The following is a 22,888-nucleotide window of genomic DNA, read 5'->3' as shown; positions in this document are numbered from 1 at the left end:
CTTTCTGCTCAACTTTCCCTGGGAACAGGAAGTAAAGGACCCCTGTTTAAATGAAATCACCGATATTGACTTCATCAGTCTCATGTGTATGGGGGCTCCCCACTTTCGCCTGATAGCTGATGTAGGGCAAGAGATAATGATGAGAGCATTATACTGCCTCTGTACAAATCCCTAGTTAGACCGCACATGGAGTACTGTGTCCAGTTTTGGGCACCGGTGCTCAGGAAGGATATAATGGAACTAGAGAGAGTACAAAGGAGGGCAACGAAATTAATAAAGGGGATGGGAGAACTACAATACCCAGATAGATTAGCGAAATTAGGATTATTTAGTCTGGAAAAAAGACGACTGAGGGGCGATCTAATAACCATGTATAAGTATATAAGGGGACAATACAAATATCTCGCTGAGGATCTGTTTCTACCAAGGAAGGTGACGGGCACAAGGGGGCATTCTTTGCGTCTGGAGGAGAGAAGGTTTTTCCACCAACATAGAAGAGGATTCTTTACTGTTAGGGCAGTGAGAATCTGGAATTGCTTGCCTGAGGAGGTGGTGATGGCGAACTCAGTCGAGGGGTTCAAGAGAGGCCTGGATGTCTTCCTGGAGCAGAACAATATTGTATCATACAATTATTAGGTTCTGTAGAAGGACGTAGATCTGGGGATTTATTATGATGGAATATAGGCTGAGCTGGATGGACAAATGTCTTTTTTCGGCCTTACTAACTATGTTACTATGTTACTAAGAGAAAGTAGGAGTCTGGCAGCGACTTTCTCCGCTCTCCTCTTTGAAAGCACATGAATAAGTCTGCCGAGAGTTATCTAATATAGAGAATATGGAGACCTAAGCTGATGCAGACACCACAGCATTTCCTCAGGCAAAACCAAAAGATTGCGCATGAAAATTCCACATGTGCAATCCTCTTTCTCAACACTCTGCCAGGAGAGAGTTGGAGGCCCCATACACCGATGGTCAGCTAGTGGGGCAGAAATTGGCGAGTTCAGTTGCCTTTTTTTCCCTTGTGAGTATGGGGTCTTTAGACTGTTTGTATAATGAGACATGTGAGAAATGACTGTTTCAGATAACACAGGCAGGCTGATTTCTGCTCGTCAATGGCTGACGTATTCCCGGGGTTATAAATGAGCCTTGAAAGCAAACACTGAAACAAAGCTGCTATACACAGGTGTTATACGCCACATGGACATGTACAAAAGCCGTGCAAACACCCACTGACTGATAGGACCAGCAGCGCACGCTGAAATAACAGTTATAGGTTCTGTTCTTATGGGAAAACAAGACTTCAGGAATTTTCACTTGTACATGATAACCCCACCATTTTTTTGGCATGGCCTGGTACAAATTTGCCCTGATTTTCATTTTGTAAATTCCGGACAGTCGCTATTTCCACATATCTAAAGAATTCTACACATAATGAAATACCAGGAACTAGGCCACGGTTTATTGCTCTTTACAGGCTTGATAAATCATTAACGCTTAGAAGAACATCTAGTAGAGTGGTATAGAAACTAGCACCACTGTCTGCTTTCTGCAGGGCCTAAAGGGAGCCGGAAAGCAACTTTATAAACTAGTTTTGAACCAAGATAATGTACTGGTATTCGTCCCACGGTGACAGACTACAAACAAACTCTGCGTAGTCAGATCCCGCAGCCGTAGACCTGTCCACTTGTCTTGCACTTCTTCCTAATGTAATTGTCATAAGCAGAAGTAGAGAACAGAAGATGTATCACAGGATCAGACTGCACAGGATCAGACTGCACAGGATTTGTTTTGTAATCATAGACACGCATAAGCCTGCATAGGAGCTGTAAACCCAAAACGGGTAAGGCCTTTTAATAAAAGAAAAAAAAAATTGTCAGTGATTTGTCCAACTTTGAAATAAAATTTACAAAGGGCATGGATGCCTAAATAATCTGCTTTCACCCTCGTGGATCCAGTGCAGGCTTTTTTTTTCTAGGACTGGAAGCAATGACGTCCCGTTTTTCCCTTTTTTTTTTTTTTTGTTTGGTTTGAGAGTGAACATCCTCAACATTCTCATTAATATTAATTTAATATTAATAGGAATTTTCAATTTACATTTTTTCATCATTTTCTGTCATAGGTGGGGCTATTGTTACATTTATGTAGAGAAACTTTCACTTTTTTATGATCATAAAGGACCAATAAATATTCACTATAAACACATCCCCTTTCCATACCAATTATTCTTGCATATCAGACACATAAGGATAGTAAGATCTGAAATGTGAATTTGTATACTTTTTATTTCCCCCAGTTTTTGTATTTATTTTATAGTCCTAAAACAAAAAATAAAACATGTATTTTAAGATGTTGTAACTCCTCCCAAAGGTCTTTTTTGTCTGATTTCCTCTGTAACTTGGGCTGCCGTCTTGGCCCCAGTTACAGGGTAAATTCAGCCTCCCTGCTGCACTACAGAGATGATCTGCGTCTGTTGGGATAAGTAATAAGCGAGCATGCTCGTGTGCTAACCGAGTGACTTCAGCGTGCTCGAATAATAAGCTCGAGTCCCAGCGCACCCGGCAATCACATGATCATTGGGTCCAGAGGAGCCGAGCAGGGTTGAAACTTTCTGACCTGTATACACAGCGCTCGTTTCTGCCTTCTCTATGGGGAGTCTGGCTGTGTCTGACAGTCGCCTCGCTGCAGCTGCTTACTATGTAATGACGTTTTCGATTGTCATTGCATAGTAATATCAGGGCCATTTGGACAGTGAAGAAGTAGTGCAATACCCCCGGCACCCATTCTTGCCACCACCCGAATACCAATGGGCCTCTTGGTTGTTAAAGACGGGGGCTGGAGGCATCTTTTCTATGAAGGATCTGACACAGCATGGTAGCTTGGGTTATAAATGTAAGACGCAGCACAGATGTGAGCGGAGCCTTTCTCTATCTCTGTGATTAAAACAATGGAATCCCCTGTGATCCTTACACATTTATCCTTTTTCCATCTTGTTTGCAGCTTTTCTTCAACAGGTAATTAAAGAAGAGGGTTTTACTACTGATGATGTTAGAGAGGTAAGTGCTCATCTTTTAATTGTGTCTTAATATTGCTGATGCTAATAGTCTTAAGTGCACTACTCCTTTCAAGTAACTTTTCAGAATGGCACTGAGCTGTGTAGCTGGGAATGCAGCTCTGGGGTGAGATACCCACAGATTGTGCTGCTGCTTTCTAGATGGTTCATCGGGAGAAGCAAATACACTATCTGAGAAGGAAATAGGGTCATGAAAGAAGCTGTGGGGCCAATTTGTTTTTTCTACTTAAATACATATATTAAGGGCTGAAACTTCTTTTTTGCAATTTGTTGCACTATTTGTCTTTTTTCAGGCCCTGTGCTTCATCGCACATTTTCACTTTTGATGCAGTTTGTGGCCATAAATCAACTATGAGGAGCTCAGAAATGGGGTGATTGAATGATGGGAGAGTTTGTGTCTCATTTTAATCTGAATGCGATCACTGGCAGATTCTCACTTAACTCATTCTGCAGCCAACAATAGAAAGTGCAACACAGAGACTACAAAAGGCAAATTATAAAATGTATAAATATATTTAATGAAATCCTACTGTAAAGATAACTTTTAGCCCCAAATACTTGCATTTAAGTTACAAAAAAAAAAAAAAAAAAAGTCCTTCTTTGGGGACTTTTTTTTTTTTTTTTAAGCTCTGCCCCTAGAACTTTTTTCTTTAGAACAGTCAAAATTGGACAGGAATGCTCACTCTTGGGAGGGGCTTGGGTAAACTTTTAGCCTCTTTAGCACTAGGACTTACCCAATTTGCCAGACTTGGAACTGTTGGCAACTTTGCTAAGGGAAGCGGAGGCAGCGGTACACCTGGGCAAACGGAAATGTCACTTAAGGTAGCTGGCGGACTACAGCTCCCAGCATGCAGGTAGATGATATACCTGTCTAGTGTTCGAAAAAGTTGCTGATGTTCCCATCCTATCAGTCGCTTCCTTAGCAGCAGAATCACCGGCTGCTCCCCGGCCTCCCGCAGTCTGCACAATGCCCCGATACACGCGGAAGAGGAAATCTGCTTCTTCTGCCATTGTTGGTCACAGGATGGACCCCTGCACCTCTAACAATAGGCGAAACTTCTGTTCACTGCAAAAGGCCCAAAACACACTGCAATCTGGGAAATGCACTTAGAAATCAGTAGGAAGAGATTTACACTTTGTTATTCATGAGATTTTTTTTTAGCATTTTTTTTTTTCCTGAAGATATGTATGATATATATATATAATAATCTCCTCTCCAAAGTAAGGACTGTAAAAAATAAAAGGCAAAAAAATAAATCTTAAAAAAAATATTAAATAAAAAATAATCTTCAAAACTTCTTTGGGAAAAGAAAAAAAAATCCTCCAAAAATTCCTTGAAAAAAAAAGGTTAATTTCTTTAAGCTTAAAAAAACTGCGCCTCGCCTGATTCATTGAGTGCATCTGCCTCTTAACGAATTGGGCGCCTCTCGCTGCACCCCGCTATCCTCCTACAGCAAAACTGGCGAGAAAAAAACATGTCTTGATGATTCAGGTCCTTTAATTTTTTAACTCTTCAAAAAACTGCAATACCTTAAACCACCTATTGACAAAAGTGGCGCTGTTTTTCAAATTTAAAAATTCTGACGTACCCACTGTGCATACTGGATAGAGCATTCTTTCATTAATCCATATTTAGCAAAAAAAAAAAAAAAATTTTCTACTGGAAAAGTCCCGAATTATTTAATGACCATTTTTTTTATTTTTGCAAAGCTGTAAAAACACATTGACGGATAATAAAGCCATTACATTGATGATCCATACTACAGAATTCATTGCTGCTGTGTGAAAATTAATCTGAATTTTTTTTTTCCCACCGTTGGGTTGATAATAACTTTACGATATGTATGAAGGGTCAAGTGTGATCACACCGCCATAAATTATTACTATTGCTGTTTTCCATGGAAGCGTGTAATGGCTGAGAAGCGTAAGCCAGGCGACATTATTCAGGATGGAATTAATTTATGGAGAGTCTGATGAATATGTATCCATTACGATACATTGTTAATCTCTCCTGTTAGACCGAACTTGCTGACTGATTCTCCGTTAACTCATTCTGCAGCCGGTCCCAATTGCAAAAAATTTGGCCCCCAAATACAAAGTAAGAGAATAAATTGGCCCCAAAGATGGAAAATCCCATTTTTAAAGGGCTTCTCTGTTACTGACACTGATGGACAATCATTAGGAAAGTCCATGCATACTTGGTGGTGGGTCGTCTGATGTTTGGGATCCCTGTCAAACAGCTCCATGAAGGACTCGTACATACAAGGGACTGCACCTGGGTCTGTAGCTCCGCTCCTTTACTTGCCCAGGACAAACAGAAACCCGGTACAATGCCTAGATAAGCCACCGCGCCAATGTAAACGGTGAAGGTGGCACCTCGCCTGATCGATGGCGTCACCATGAAGCAGAATGGCGACTTCTCCACTCAAACTCCATCTTGATGTGGTCGTGCTCTTTGGGGTCTACTCTTCGTTTGCAGGGGGTTACAGAGGTCGGACCCCTAACCAGTCTAACATTCATCCATTAGAGGTGTTTGGCCTTAACTACATCATCCCAATCATCGGACCCCTGCGCCGTGCTCCGCTGTATCTGTCAAACCAGGATGGAGATGCTGAGCATGACTATTCAGGAAAGAGGCTCCGCCTCCATGACTCTTTAGGGAATATTTGGCATGTGTCAATCATCGCGTTTTATACATATTCTTTTTATAATGTGGAAACGCGAAATGAGTGTAGTTAGAAACATTCTCCCCTGCACCATAAAGCAGTTTTGGCTGTTTAGTGGGGGGCAAAGTGATATTTTAAAAGGACTTCAAACAAAAAGCGAGCGCTACAATCCGATTTTTTTTTTTTTCCTTTTGCAAGTTCCAAAATATTTCTTTCTAGATTCATTAAACCTGGTGCTGAGTGGTAAACTATTCAGCAGTGTTCCCGGATTACGGGCGCAGTAGTAGGCGTTCATTCTACGTGTCCGCGCTCTTACAAACCCTTGCTCTGACCGCTTTCCTTTTGTATGTTTTCGTCTCTGTTTCTCGTAGGTGTAGACCTGCTTTCATATTTGCTTTGGTTTTGTAAATATTTTACCCTGGATTTGGTTCTGTGAGCGTCACGTGGTTGGAATTGTCTGATAAGAGCGGGCGTTTTCCTCTGGCGTCTCGTTCTCCGCTCATTTTCAGCATTATATGTCCATGGCGCTGTTCTCTGCGCCCCAGCCATTGATGCACCCCTGACCACCGCTCCAATCTTCTCCTATATGGTCCTGTGGTTTGCCTACAAAGTGATCCATTTTTATTTTTATATATTCAGGCAATCCATGGGGTCCAAGTGATCATAATCCCTCCTGACTGACATTTATCACCTGTTCAGAGGATGGGTCAATGCTTTGGACCAAAATACCCCTTTTTAAAGGGGACCTTACAGCTTTTCTAAGGATCTGATCTTGTGTCCGCCCCGACATTGTTTGTCTCTTCTGTTTTCGGAATACACAAAATAAGTGATCCATAACATGAGATATTCAAATAGAACTGGAGGATCCCCATTAATTATTATTAAAAAAAATATAATTTAATTTAAAAAAAAATTGGGCATACCAAACATAAAACGAATCCCAGACGTTCCTCCTTAATTATCAGTGGGGCCGCTCTGCTCTACTATTTGCACAACTGATGATCATTTATTCTGTTTGCTCCTAAAACGAAATATCAGAACGGACATGTGGACAGAGACTAACAGGTCAATATTATTAAATACTTTTTTTTTTCCTTATGAATTAATTTTGGAGCATTCTTGGAACTCGTGAATTCGTGATTCGGTGAAATCGAAATTTCTAGATTTTTGCATTTTCCCTGCTCTTGTTAAAATCCCTCTGCAAACCCCATATACTTTTGTAAAGTTTTTTTTATTGTCCTGATTATTTTCCCGTTTTTGTATAGACCTCCTATAATAAATGGATATCTGTTGGCCATGATATTAATGACATGCTTTTTCTTTAGGCGCTGGTGTATGAGGTCGGCTACCTCGTGGCTCTGGCCATCGGCGTTGTCTTCATCGTACTGATGACTCTGGTCGGCCTATTTTTCGCTTGCTGTCGCTGCTGCGGCAATTGCGGCGGAAAAATGTATCAGAAGCAGACGAGGAATATCAACTGCAGGAGGCGATTTCAGTATATCTTCCTGTTCTGCGTCACTCTCGTCATCCTGTGAGTATCCAACCGTCCCTATACCTACAAACATGGATATTTTATAAGCTGATCCCGTCTGGTAGCCGTAGTACGTCTTCTGTAACATAAATGTGACATGATATAATACTACATGTGCCTGCAGCAAGTATACAGCCAGCCGCAACTTTCCCCATGTGATATCAACTTGCTGAAACTTTTTGAAGCACCTTTTTAAAAATGCTGATCCTCTGGTGATCAACCGATCGCCCCGTGTTCAGCTAGGCATTTCTCCTACAGCGGCCACTGCTGGGGAAATGGGGTATTACATGGTAGAGATTGAGATGAATGTTCATCCAAGAGAAACAAGTCAAGGCTTAGGTTCAACAGAAAGGGAGCCCCCTTATATAGCACGTATCTCAGCTCAGGCGTCGAGAGAATGAGCCTGGGACCCTCTATGACTTCCATGTGTTGTAAAAGGATCATCCTTAAAACTTACAATGGCAATACTATGACGAGCCATTTTCCTGTGTGTCCTTCACATGACCAAGAAGGATTATTTTTTTTTCCCCAAAAGTCGACATTAAGCGTTTCTATTCAATGACCACAAGCTGAGATCTGTGAGAAGTGATCCTGGAGGTATATTGGGATATTGTGTCACTTTTTACAACCTTTTATTTGCTGAAACTAGACGTTTTCTGTACATCGATACTACAATAAAACTGTTTTGAGCGCTGTATCTTCAGAACTGATGACGTCTTCTCCGCGTTCTCCATTTCCTCCTCAGGGCCGGCGACATTTGTGCCTTTTATAGCAACAGTAAAATAAACCAAGCAGTCAGCAACGGATTCAAGTCTGTAAACGATACGGTGGATAACCTGAAGACCTATGTGAATTCGGTGCCCCAGGTACAGTACCCAGTGCCGAGTCGGCAGCGTGCCAGCCAACTACACCGCCTGGAGAGCGTCCATTATGGAAGTCCACCATCTGCTGAGACCATGGAGGGATTACACGGATCCCTGAGAACAAGGCTTTTATGGCCACTTACCAGCACAATGCTGTAAAGATTTATAGGGGATGGAAATGACCCGAAACTACAGCAACAAAGCAAACGACAATGTGAAATAAGGGAACTGGAAAACTGTAGATGTAATGTAGAAATACATGTTCATTAATGCAAGCCTCCTTACCTTGACAAGCCAGATGGTATGTCACTCTCCATAAGGAGAAACGTTACCCCTTAGACCCCAGTCCAGAGCCTCTCACCTAGCCAAATCAGTTCTCATGCTTCGCACTGACGAGGGCCAACAGCCCGAAACACCGTGTCTGCGAATTGAGATACTGATTTGGTTTTTATCCTAAGTCATATTGCACGACTCGTTAAAGGGATGATTGTGACTTGTAGGATCGCTACTTCCAACAGGTGGCGCTATAGAGTTAAGCCCTCTTTTTCTCAGAAGAGGCAATTTGCACATTAATGCACAGACACTAAAGGCCCTCCATAAACATTAGATTTAAAGGGGATTCTCAGTGGTTCTGGGTGTTATTGTCAAATTCCTAAATACTTTTAATTAGCAAATCTGATTCACTTTGTTTAGTCCTCCATATAGTATAATGCACTCCCATAGTCCTTCATATAGTGTAATGCACTCCCCATAGTCCTCCACATAGTATAATGCACTCCCCATAGTCCTCCATATAGTATAATGCACTCCCCATAGTTCTCCATATAGTATAATGCACTCCCCATAGTACTCCATATAGTATAATGCACTCCCCATAGTCCTCCATATAGTATAATGCACCCCCATAGTTCTTCATATAGTATAATGCACCTCATAGTCCTCCATATAGTATAATGCACCCAATAGTCTTTCATATAGTATACTGCACTCCCCATAGTCCTCCATATAGTATAATGCACTCCCCATAGTCCTCCATATAGTATAATGCACTCCCCATAGTTCTCCATATAGTATAATGCACTCCCCATAGTTCTCCATATAGTATAATGCACTCCCCACAGTCCTCCATATAGTATAATGCACCCAATAGTCTTCCATATAGTGTAATGCACTCCCCATAGTCCTCCATATAGTATAATGCACTCCCTATAGTCCTCCATATAGTATAATGCACCCCACAGTCCTCCATATAGTATAATGCACTCCCCATAGTCCTCCATATAGTATAATGCACCCAATAGTCTTTCATATAGTGTAATGCACTCCCCATAGTCCTCCATATAGTATAATGCACTCTCTATAGTCCTCCATATAGTATAATGCACCCCACAGTCCTCCATATAGTATATTGCACTCCCCATAGTCCTCCATATAGTATAATGCACCTCATAGTCCTTCATACAGTATAATGCACTCCCTATAGTCCTTGAGTATAATGCAGGCCCCATATAGTACAGAGAATGATGCACACCCCATATTACTCCAGTACTATGGCCACCACGTACTCCATTGATTTAAAAATTAAAAAATCACTGCTCCGGTCTCTGTGGAGCGTCTCTTTGGCAGCTCTACTGCTTGGCATAGCGTGGTGGATTATGAAGTGATGTCAGAGGAGGAGGGTGAATGATGGGAGAGGGACTGTCACCTGACGCTCTCTTCCATCATTTATTTCAACTGTATCGGCATCTATGATGTTGCTACAGTTAAATAAGTAATGCGGGGAGCTGAGCCAACGCTGGCATCGGAGGACCCCCCCAACTCACGGGCCCCATAGTGGCCACTTGCTGGGGACCCCTGGGGTAGTTAGGGGGGCCCTGGGCAAATGCCTAGTTTGCCTGCCCCTAACGTTGGCTCTGACCCTATGATGAGACATTTTAAGCCTAGCCCACAATACCTGCAGAAATCTCCTAAAAACACTCACTTTGGAGACCTGTTATTTACAATTGAAGTTTGTCTGGTGGAACAATCTTGCACAAAAGAGAGAATTCCTGGATACATTTTTCTTTTGTCTTTCAGGATGTTGACCTTATTATCAATTCAAGCAAGATTCCCATTAACAAGGCCAACAGCAGCGCCACTGGTAAGTCCACGTGTGCCACCGGTCAGGTCACTGCTTCTTCTTAACCGACATGCAGGATCCTTAACGGGAAGTTTTTAGCTAAGAAATCCTGTGCAATAAGTTAGCAGTGCACTTTAGGGCAGGAGGAGCGGATATATAGCAATTGGGGGAAATATATTTTTTTTTTATATATATAATATATATATATATTTTTATTTTAAGTCTAGCTCATTGCATGCTTAATACCGCCCACGGGATGTCTATCAGTGATTGATAACCATCCATGTGAAATCATAATAATTAATGAATAGGACCGCCCACTGGACTCCTAAGTATGAAACTAATAAAATACATTCGGTTTAATCTTTTCCTACAAAACTATATATCGATCTGCTCTGCTCCTCCTGCTCTATAATATGGTGCTGATCACACTGCTTGTTCAATGTGGCAGGTTCCTTGTTCACTAGAGTTTGTCAGGACAATATGACTGTTCAAACCAAGCACAGGCTCTGTGTGAACCCCTCGCATGGTGGAGCAGTTCAATGCATCTTCTAACCTACTTGTTTTTCATTGATCTCTGCAGACCTGAATCAAAAGCAAGTGTGAAGATACAATGAACTGCTTGCCCACAGCAGGGGTACACAGAGCTCCTGTGCTTGGTTTGAACAGTCATTTTATACCGATTACATTTAATGCGTTTAAATAACAGATAATAATAACAATAATAACTTGTAAAACACTAAGATATCTTAGGTACGTATCTTACACTGCTGTGCAGATATTTTCAGCATTTCTGGGCCTAGTGTGACTCCCGAGTCTCAGAACCCAGGAAGCAAATTTAACTTTCTAATAAGTTTTTGCAATATGGAAGGAACTTGGAGAACCTGCAGGTAACCTCCCAAACATGGGGAGAAAGTACAAACTGCACACCGATGTCGTCTGAATGACGGATCCCAGGGCTACAAGCATCTGTCTTAACCACTGAGCCACCATAATCCCCCATAAAAAAACCATGCACCCCTCCGCTGTAGATGTATCACATAAGCCACGTTACCACATATCCAGATACATTTACTGTTCTAGGAAAGTTTCTCTAAGTACAATGTAAACTTAAAAGCCCAAATACATCAATGTACTGATGAGCGGGAGCTGGAAAGTCCTGCCCCGGACTGGAAATGTCGTATCTGGCTACAAGTTATCAGTTGACTTTTTTTTTTTTTTTATTGTGTCATTTAGGGATTGGAGCAATTCTTGGAGGAGCGATTAAAAGCAGCATCGAGATACAAGCAAATGACACCCTGTATACGATTCAGTCAACGGTGAATGGTAAGAAATCTGTTGTTCACGGAGTACATGATACCTGCGAAATGTTACAAATACAGAGACTTTCTGTTAGAATGACACTTCTTATAGTTTTTGTTTTCAGGCTCATTCCAGACCGCACTGCAGCTTATCTCCCAAAGAATCGGACATGTCCAAATCCTACATGTCCAGTGCTTTCCTCCCTCTCCGCACACCATAGTAGAAAGAAGGATCAGACGTGTTGGCATTTACTAACATGCTGATATCCAACATGCTTTGTCTTTTATCTCCTGACATATATATAAAATTCCAACATTCAATCAGCTCATTCTGCCATCCGTGCAAATCCATCCGATCACGGACCACAATGCACAGACTCCCGACCGGAGCATGGCGGCTTCATGTATTTCTATTACGCTGTCACGCTCTGGTCGGGAGACCCGCGGTCAGTCCGTACATTGCGGTCCGAGGTCCTAAGACGTCTGCATGAGCCCTTATAGTAATTAGTAATCTCCGATAGACTTTAATAGATGTGATATGTAAATCCAAAATCGTGCTCCTGGCCCCGAACTGACCCAGATGCCATAAAGGAATTCTTTAATATTATGTGACGTCGGGTTTATTTTTTGCTTTTCTTCCTTGCTGCTCCTGGGAAGGGAAATTTGACGGCCCGAGCATTTAATAAAACAATAATCGTCACCAATTAACTATACAAAGTGGATGAATCGCAGCCTTCTGTCTTGTATCATGTCCGGAGGTTGTAGGAGGAGGGAACAAACCTGAACAGTGAAAAACCCTTTGTTCTATTTATGACCTGTCAGACGGTTGTGCATTGGCATTTATAGCCAGGATGTGTTCACCCCATGGACATTCCGTGTATTTTTAGCACTTAATTGCTGGTACCATAGAGCCATAAAGAAATTAAAATACCGCACTAAGGTTAGATGCAAAACTTGGCACCACGCTCCGGGGATATACACCGGGTAGAAGTAGTGATGTGGTTTTTACAGAATTAGATCACTTCTATATTAAGGTGCGGTTACATCAATGTTTTCCTGCTTCTGCAATCAGAATATCCAGCTTTGCATTACAAATTTGATGGTCAGATACTGCAAGTCCGTCCAGGGTCTGAAAGTGGGGCCCCAAATGCTGACATATTGCTCCATCACACTCAAACACTTACACTGCATTTACAAGCGTTGAGTTCAGGCCGTTAATGTGATCGACAATACCGAAGTCGTTCAGTGCTTGTTTCCCGGCCTTTAACACCGGCTGAGGAACAATGATAGGGACAGAACGAACACTAGTAGATCAATCTGTCCCCAAACAGCATCATGTTATAAGCAGCAGATGTGCTGAAGAAAAATCAATCACCCGACGAATGAGCAGCATTTTGATCATTGGTTGGGCGATTGCTGACATGTTTACACCTATGGACACGTGTGTGTGTGTGTGTGTGTGTGTGTGTGTGTCGCCCACCAAGGCTTGGGGTACTCGGTACCAGGTCCAGTCGCACATAAAAGAGATGTCACGGTGGTTGCGACCCGGTCCGTCCCCTGGGACTCAAACTGATGGGGACTGTCTTTTAAGGGGAATTGTAAATAAAGTCTATTGCTCGTGACGCCACCTGTGGTTCTCGGTCAGTAAGGACCGATGCCGCTTAAAGGGGTCCTCTGGGGTGATGGTATGGCGGCTGGATGGTGATGCTTCCCACAGGTGAAGCAGGGTCCCCAGGGCTCCCAAGGTGTATGGCAGGGATGATGTGTTGCCAGTGAATAACAGAAGACACAGGGTTGCAGTCTTTACCTGGTTTTCTGGTGATAGCAGGCCACAGTCCAGGGTAGGTCCCCTTGGCAGGTCAGGTTGGGAGCTTTCTAGTATGCGCTGTTTTTCTGGTCCCTTGCTCCCTGAAGTTTGCTGGCAAGGTTTCTCTCCTGTCCTGGGACAGTACCTGCACGATAGGCAGCTTGGGCCGTTCTCTTGGGGTCTCAGGCACAGGGACTCCAGTCTCTGACTTCTGCTGTACCTCAGATGTTGTACGGGCAGTTTGCATATAGTTCTATGCTCTCTGGTTCTGCTTTGGGGCTTGCAGCTCCCCACAGCCTCGGGCTCCTGGTGCCCGGTTTCTGCGCTCTGGTTCCTAGAAGGCCCAATCACAGCCCTCCGTCTCTCCTCTGCTTCTAAACACTCCTCTCCCTTCACTGTCTGCTACAGACTGAACTAACTCCTCCTCCAGACCAGGATGGATATCGGGGAAGTTCCCCTAAAACAGGGTTTTGAGCTCCCCCTTCTGGCCTGGAGTTAGAATGTGTTGTGTGTGAGATTTACCTGCCAAAGGGATCCCTCTTGTTTCCAGGCATAGCACTACCCTCCCCGAGAGGAAGGCAGCACTACTGTGGTACCCGAACTCCTGGGGTGCCACATGTGCATGCCCACACATGCACATATACACAGAACACATGCATACAGACACATGTATACACAAAGCACATACATACAGACACACGTATACACAGATCACATACATACAGACACACGTATACACAGAGCACAAACATACAGACACAGGAATACACAGAGTACATACAGACACACAGGTATAGACAGAGCACATAGATACAGACACGTATATACACAGAGCACATACAGTATATACAGACATGCATATACACAGCACGTACATACAGGCACAGGTATACACAAAGTAAATACAGACACAAGTATACACAGAGCACATACATACAGACACACGTATACACAGAGTACATACAGACAGACACAGGTATAGACAGAGCACATACAGACAGGCACATGTATACACAGAGCACATAGATAGAGACACACGTGTACACAGAACAAATACATAATTACACACACACTATGGAGGATTTGCCAGGCTCTTCTAGACTTTTGCATGGTATAGGACCTGTAGTGACTTCACTGTCACATCTGGACCGAGATGTCACCAAAAGTCCTGTAAAGCGCCGTGGAATATGATGGGAAAATATAAGTGAGCATAATTAATAAATATGTCCTGAAGCACTCTCAGCATGGAAAGCTGCACTAATAATGAACTGCTGTTGTTTATGCAGTTTCTGCTGTAGACGCTGGGGGGCCCTAACAAAGTGGTGGCCCTGAGCAATTGCTTCCTCCCTTCCCCGATGCCCCTTATCTGCCCTGGATGATTACGTTATGGAATACTGTTTTTTTTTTTTTTGTTCTGAGTGTCTGCTTCTTGATAAGTCTCTGTACTGAATAGAATTTGACTGCTGAAAATTAATCCTTGAGCAAATGTTCGTATCAAAAAATCTTGCATCATGGTGCAGATAGTTACAGTAACGTGTAGCTGAGATTACGGAAATGATTCTGTTGGCTGATTATTTGCACAATAGATTGATTTCAGTTGCATTCGGCCTGAACCAGTCCTGTAATAACTTCCTGTACCCTCCTTAACTAAATAACACCAGCTTAGCTTATGTATTGTATCTATATACTGAATACTGCAAATATACGAGGACAAAGTTATTAATACGAACTGTATGAGTCAATATAATCTGTACAATAGAAGGGTAATTCAGTACTTGTTGTTGGAAGGATTCTTTCCAGTTAAAGTGGCTAACATGGGAAATGTCCAATTCGGACAAATCCAGTCGTATCAATATAGCCGCCTCCTAATCCTCCACCAATGGCAGACAACATGGGGAAGTAGGTATTGGGCACCATATATGTGATCTTCACCCGTGATATAGGCTGGTATTACAGAGATCTGATCTAGCAACAGTTTCCCTCTTCCTATTGAAAAATCAACCATGCCCGCTCATCTAGGCATGTATGTTTATGGTGTAATTTGTTGAGGAGTTCTAAGCTGCTTTTGTTATAATTTTGTATTAAAAAAAAAAAGGGGATTGTGCATGTTGGATATCAATATGTCCAATCTTTTTTTTTTTTTTTTCCTGTTTCCTTTTCCCAACATGTGCCATGAAAAAAAATGAGCTGGAACAGTCGAATAGAAAATTGGTGGAATATAGGCAGCATTCATCTATTGTGTATGAGCGCCTTCACCCCATGGTAGTTCCTAAATTGATAATGCAATGTAAAGTTTATGGGGTGGAAGAAAACGAACGGAGCCTTCAAAGGTTGATGCTGGTTGTAACGTCCATTGTATCAATGGGTTAAATTAAAGTTTCTGTTATCAGGAAGTAAGATTGGGAAAAACTATTTGCAGTCATGTGTAGAGAGGTGTTCTCATTCCCGGAACATAGACCGAAAACACTGTAATGTCTCAGGCTTGGTAGAGCCGGTCGGACTGGAGGAATCGCCGTCTCTTTATACAGCAGGAAACCTGCTTGTTTGATCAAGATAAATCCCAGTACAACAAGGGAGGTCGGGTTTATGTCCCTGCGGTGACCGCAGATCGCTGCATCATGAACCTTTGGTCATTTGTTGTGGTTTTGGGAATAACCCTTTAAATGTATCCCCGATCCAGCGTCGGACTGGTTTGGCCAAGTCCCGCCAGTAACATTGATTCTTGGGGTCCACTGCTCAGCTTCATGCAACGATCACTTGACCCTAGTACACAAATTTTACTTTTGCTTCTGTGTAATATTAATAGAACTTCTTTAATAAATGATTAGATGATTCAGAATTTGCAGAAAAAGTATCAAGTGTAATAACACTGCTCATTAGGACTCCTACCGGAGGATTCTCCTGTCCCCTTGTGGGCCAGTCCATGCCTGCACCTATCCACTCCATGCGAGATATCTTGCTGATCATTAGTGATCTGACTGATGGCACCCCCAAAGATCCCAAGATCGAGGAGCTGGACTCTGCAGACATTCCATAAATGGTTTCATTGTCAGTAGGACTCCCAAAAAATGCTGAGTACAGCACTTGACTTCCTCCGACAGCCCCATAGACAATGTCCATTCAGGACCGGGCTGCAGATCCTTGTTCTCTGGGTCCTAATCTTGGTCTACATGGAACTCCTGGCTGTTGACATCCAGATCTCAGAAAGTTACTCCTTATCCAGGGAATAGGGGAAACCTTCTGATTTGGGGAGTAACCCTTCAATTTAATTGGACAGATACTGGCACAGACAAGAGGGTTCCTGTACAAAAAACACTTGATGGCCCACCTAGTTTCCAACCAGTGATGTACGCAGAGGATGGGGGCTTCCATAGGAAAGAAAATATATGGTTCCTGTGAGTTTCTGCTTGGTGTCACCATTTAAGAACATGAAGTTCTGGTGTCCGCACACCATTTTATGACTTTACATATACCACGTCCTTATTTGCTGACGTGGTGGTGGCACTTGTATGGTCCAAATTACTTTTTACAGGTTCTTCCCAACTATTAACAAGGTGACTAAACCCTCTTGAAGTTGCCCCCTCTCTACAGGGTTTCCTTCTTGGGGATGGATGCCCTTGTTTCCAGCTCCTAGTTATGGAGGACTTCCCTTATGGCTCTCCAAAAATTCCTTCATCGGTCTGCCGCTAAATTTAGTAATTGCGAGCCATCATCTGGGTGGTCTTCTGGACCATTTACAATATCCGTACACCATTGGCTTCCGGCCGCATAAATTGCAGAAATGGCTCTTGTGTTTGGTGCTCGGTGAAACAATTTTTTTTGCTTTTATCACTTTTTCTATTCTGCTATTTTTGCACATCTCACAAATTATTTTTAATTATAGAAATAAGTTTTTCTTTAGTTTTCCAAGTCATCTGATAACAACCTGATGTACTGAATTCTGGCCCCTGGGTACTTGCAAGAATGCGTCCCATTCACAACCCTCAAGGTCACTGTGCAAGTATTTCAGGCTTGTGACACTTTGATGGTTGCCCCCCCTAAATAGTGGGAAAAAGACTCGCAATCAGTGATCACAACCTTCAAAACTTCATGTGTGAATTTCAATCATCACAAAAATTCTCCTGGACCTGGTTTCCCGTAATGAAAAATGGTTATATTTCTCGGATATCGCACGTTGATGCTGAAGAATACTCTTTGTATAAAGGCTTTCAGGACTTCTAAGAGAAGGAAATGACCCTTCTATTGTGGGGAAGGCTGAATCATTCAATCTATCACTAGGGGACAAACGTAATTTTATGACCTATCGTTAAGTGTTTTTATAGCGCAAGTCCCCCACCAACTCGGTCACAAAATCTTACCGTAACGATACGGCTGTTTGGAGAAAGTGTGCCATCTATAGCTTTTATTGCCTTGAAAGATGATCTAGAAAATATATAAAGTAATTGTCGTAACCCTTTATGTTGGCTTTTTATAGCAGGATTGTAATAAATGTAAAGTATTTAGCTAAAAGAAAGTTGGATGACCATAAGACGCTATGTAAAATTATCTTAGTTTGAAAGCTGTTGTGATTTATCGGAGCACTATGCGGTGTTTTACGTACTTTGTTTTGAAGGGTTTATGTTTTCACTTTTTTTTTCCCCCATAGATCTAAATTCCACCGCAATAGCCTTGAGACATGTGAATGATTCCTTCAACGCTTTACTAGACACCCAACATCAGCTCGTCGAGAATCTCACCACCATTAGAAGTAACATTAACGACACGTTGAACAACTGCGGGAGCCCCTGCGCTTCTGCTCCCTCAGTCAGCGAGCTGTACATGGATGCCAACTTCCAGAGTGTAAGTTCTGTTTCACTGCATCCTTTTTACTTCCGTCATAAAGTAAGACCTGATGGGCGCGCAATACTGGATTTGTCTTATTCTGTCATCACCGTTAATAAGCAAAAAGTTAAGAACTTGTTTAAAAATGTGTTTTTTTTGCGGGACAAGTTGTACTTTTGAAGGACACCATTGGTTTTACCATGTTGTGTACTCAAAAATGGGGAAAAAATTCCAAGTGCGGTGAAATTGCAAAAAAAAAGTGCAATTCCACAGCTGTTTTTTGGATTTTGCTCACCATGTTCAACAAATGCTAAAACGTACCTGCCATTATGATTCTCCAGATCATTACGAGTTCATAGACACCAAACATGTCTAGGTTCTTTTTTTATTTAAGTAGTGAAAAAAATCCCTCTTTTTTTTTTTTTTTTTTAAATAAAAACATTAAAAAAAATTTCATCATTTTCTGGGAACCGTAGCGTCTCGACTTTTTGTGATCTGGGGTCTGGTGAGGGCTTGTTTTTTGTGAGCCGAGCTGACTTTTTAATGATATAATTTTGGTGTAGATACAATCTTTTGATTGCCTGTTATTGCATTTTAATGCAACGTTGCGGCAACCAAAAAAACGTAATTCTGGCGTTTTTACTTTTTTTCTCGCTACGCTGTTTAACAATCAGGTTAATTTTTTTTTGTGTACGATTCTGAACACAGCTATACCAAATATGTGTATGTTTGATTTTTTTTATTGTTTTATTTTGAATGAGGCGAAAGGGGGGTGATTTGAGCATATATATACAGGGGTTGGACAAAATAATGGAAACACCTGGAAACATCAACAAAACTTAGTTTAATATGGTGTAGGTCCACCTTTTGCGGCGATTACAGCCTCAATTCTCCGAGGTATGGATTCATACAAGTTGTGAATTATTTCCAAAGGAATTTTAGCCCATTCTGCAAGATAAAACACCCTCCAGGTCTTTAAGCGACGATGGTGGCGGAAATTGACGTCTAACTTGAATCTCTAAAATCGACCATAACTGCTCAATAATGTTGAGGTCTGGGGATTGTGGGGGCCAGATGAGATGCTCAACTTCATTAGAATGTTCCTCGCTCCATGCTTTAACGATTCTAGCTGTATGAATTGGTGCATTATCATCCTGAAAGATGGCGTTCCCCTCCGGGAACAGTGCTTGAACCATTGGATGCACTTGGTCGCCCAAAATGCCTAAATAATCTCGGCTGTTAATTCTTCCATGAAGGGATATCATTGGCCCGGCGAATCTCCATGAAATAGCCCCCCAGATCATCACAGAACCTCCGCCATGTTTTACGGTTGGGAGAAGGCAGTCTGGATGGAATGCTTCTTTCGGCTGTCTCCAAACGTACACTCGGCCGAAGGTCGGAAATAGGGTAAAAGATGATTCGTCTGAGAATATCACATGTTTCCACTGCTCGAGGGACCAATTCTGGAGGTTTCTACACCACTCTAAACGCCTGGAAACATTTGTCATTGAGAGCAGCGGTTTTCTAATTGCAGCTCTTCCATGGAATCCAGATTTGTGCGGCTCCCGACGAACAGTTTTCATGGAAACTGGGTTCTGTAGGTGTTCATTGAGCTCAGCAGTGATTTTCGGAGCCGTGGTCTTGCGATCCTCTCTCACAATTCGCTTTAGAGTCCGACGGTCTCTCTCAGTCAACTTGACTTTTGGCTGGACCTGTGCTTTGCTGCGGACGTTTTTCCTTCTCTTTGAAACACAGTCATTACTTTGGAGACACTACCTCTTGACACACCAAGCATTCGGGCACTTTCTGTTACACTAGCGCCTGCCATACGAGCACCAACAATTTGGCCTCTTTGAAAATCCGAGAGGTCTGCCATTGGTATCAGGTTCTCATCAATGTTCTTACAATTATGCAAAACAAACAGTTAATTTACATACACATATCACATAACACAAATAATCAACTACAGAACATTACCATATGTCACGGTTTGCATGTTTATCATATGTTCGAAAATTATGATGCCAAAACGTTAGGTGTTTCCACCTGTGTGTATGTATATATATGTGTATATATATATATATATATATATATATATATATATATATATATATATATATATAGCTCAAACCGCATATCCAAACCCTTTCCATTTCCTGCCGACTTCAACTCAAAAATATTTCACGGATCCGTACATTCCTCGACCAAGAATCTGCAAAAACCCTAGTCCATGCCCTCATCATCTCCCGCCTTGACTACTGCAACCTCCTGCTCTGTGGCCTCCCCTCTAACACTCTCGCACCCCTCCAATCTATTCTAAACTCTGCTGCCCGACCAGGGCCGGACTGGGACTAAAATTCAGCCCTGGCATTTGAAGTCACACAGGCCCACTTGTCACATGGTGACTGTATAATATCTTTGTACACTTGTAGGCTACAAGAAGTGAGGGGAGTGTAACACGACTATATAACATAATTACAGCTGTATCCAGCATTACAGCTCAGTCCCCATAGAATGTAATACAGCACAGCCCCCATAGACTATAATACAGCACAGCCCCATAGAATGTAATACAACACAGCCCCCATAGACTATAATACAGCACAGCCCCCATAGAATGTAATACAACACAGCCCCCATAGAATGTAATACAACACAGCCCCCATAGAATGTAATACAACGCAGCCCCCATAGAATGTAATACAACGCAGCCCCCATAGAATGTAATACAACGCAGCCCCCATAGAATGTAATACAACGCAGCCCCCATAGAATGTAATACAACACAGCCCCCATAGAATGTAATACAACACAGCCCCCATAGAATGTAATACAGCACAGCCCCCATAGAATGTAATGCAGCCAGCCCCATAGAATGTAATGCAGCACAGCCCCCATAGAATGTAATGCAGCACAGCCCCATAGAATGTAATGCAGCACAGGCCCATAAAATGGAATGCAGCCAGCCCCATAGAATATAACGCAGCACAGGCCCATGGAATGGAATGCAGCCAGCCCCATAGAATATAATGCAGCACAGGCCCATGGAATAGAATGCAGCCGACCCCATAGAATATAATGCAGCACAGGCCCATGGAATAGAATGCAGCCGACCCCATAGAATATAATGCAGCACAGGCCCATGGAATGGAATGCAGCCGACCCCATAGAATATAATGCAGCACAGGCCCATGGAATGGAATGCAGCCAGCCCCATAGAATATAATGCAGCACAGGCCCATGGAATGGAATGCAGCCAGCCCCATAGAATATAATGCAGCACAGGCCCATGGAATGGAATGCAGCCAGCCCCATAGAATATAATGCAGCACAGGCCCATGGAATGGAATGCAGCCAGCCCCATAGAATATAATACAGCACAGGCCCATGGAATGGAATGCAGCCGACCCCATAGAATATAATGCAGCACAGGCCCATGGAATGGAATGCAGCCAGCCCCATAGAATATAATGCAGCACAGGCCCATGGAATGGAATGCAGCCGACCCCATAGAATATAATGCAGCACAGGCCCATGGAATGGAATGCAGCCAGCCCCATAGAATATAATGCAGCACAGGCCCATGGAATGGAATGCAGCCAGCCCCATAGAATATAATGCAGCACAGGCCCATGGAATGGAATGCAGCCAGCCCCATAGAATATAATGCAGCACAGGCCCATGGAATGGAATGCAGCCAGCCCCATAGAATATAATGCAGCACAGGCCCATGGAATGGAATGCAGCCGACCCCCCCCCCCCCCCCCCCCAATAGCTCCACAAACCAGTCATCACTCATTTTTCTTTTTTTTTTACTTTTGGCATGCTTCAATAGTCTCCATGGGAGACTGGAAGTTGCCATAACCCGATCGGCTCTGCTATATGCAGGCGATGATCATATCGCCTGTATGTAGCAGAACACCTCACTTGCTATGAGTACCGACCACCGGGCGGTGCTCATAGCAATGTGGCAGTGACAACCATAGAGATTTGCTGGAGACCTTTGGTTGTCATGGGCGGGATTTCCAGCACGATTGCAGGAAGCACATGTTAAATGCCGATGTCAGTTTTGACAGCAGCATTTAACGGGTTAATAGCCGTGGGTGATAGCAATTCCACCCATGGCTGTTCCGGGCACATCTCAGCTGTTCAAAATAGCTGACATGTGCCGTGAATGATGTGGTCTCGCCTCTGGATCCCACATCAAAGGAGGAGACATGCGTAGTACTAGTACGGCGCATGTTATGAAGGGGTTAAAGGGATTGTCCTTGTGGCAAGGCTCATTAAAGGTGCCGATATTGAGTTTTTAGGATTACTGCTTCCAATAGCTGGCACTGGAGTGCATTGTCTTTTTCCTCTCTGAAGAGGCAATTTGCAATATATACCACCTTCACCGCCATTACTATTATATTCCACACTCTCCTATTATATACTGCATTCACCTATTATATACCGCATTCACCTCCATTACAATATACACTCACTGGCCACTTTATTAGGTACACCTGTCCAACTTCTTGTTAACACTTAATTTCTAATCAGCCAATCACATGGCGGCAACTCCGTGCATTTAGGCATGTAGACATGGTCAAGACAATCTCCTGCAGTTCAAACCGAGCATCAGTATGGGGAAGAAAGGTGATTTGAGTGCCTTTGAACGTGGCATGGTTGTTGGTGCCAGAAGGGCTGGTCTGAGTATTTCAGAAACTG

General features: G+C 42.8%; 1 protein-coding gene across 2 annotated transcripts in view; it reads left to right on the top strand.

Moving 5' to 3' along the window:
• Positions 1-22,888, top strand: part of LOC143769588 (prominin-1-A-like) — a 76,954-nt gene that overhangs the window by 31,841 nt on the left and 22,225 nt on the right. For both annotated transcript variants that reach the window (XM_077258271.1, XM_077258272.1), the window contains exons 3-8: positions 2,998-3,053; positions 7,062-7,267; positions 8,013-8,133; positions 10,207-10,270; positions 11,486-11,575; positions 18,003-18,196. In XM_077258271.1, coding sequence (XP_077114386.1) covers positions 2,998-3,053; positions 7,062-7,267; positions 8,013-8,133; positions 10,207-10,270; positions 11,486-11,575; positions 18,003-18,196 — 731 coding nt within the window. The remainder of the gene's footprint in view (positions 1-2,997; positions 3,054-7,061; positions 7,268-8,012; positions 8,134-10,206; positions 10,271-11,485; positions 11,576-18,002; positions 18,197-22,888) is intronic.

The sequence above is a fragment of the Ranitomeya variabilis genome, chromosome 4 (assembly GCF_051348905.1).
Source record: "Ranitomeya variabilis isolate aRanVar5 chromosome 4, aRanVar5.hap1, whole genome shotgun sequence".
Classification (NCBI taxonomy): Eukaryota; Metazoa; Chordata; class Amphibia; order Anura; family Dendrobatidae; genus Ranitomeya; species Ranitomeya variabilis.
Note: the sequence above shows the minus strand (reverse complement) of the source record. Positions and strands in the feature narration are given on the sequence as shown.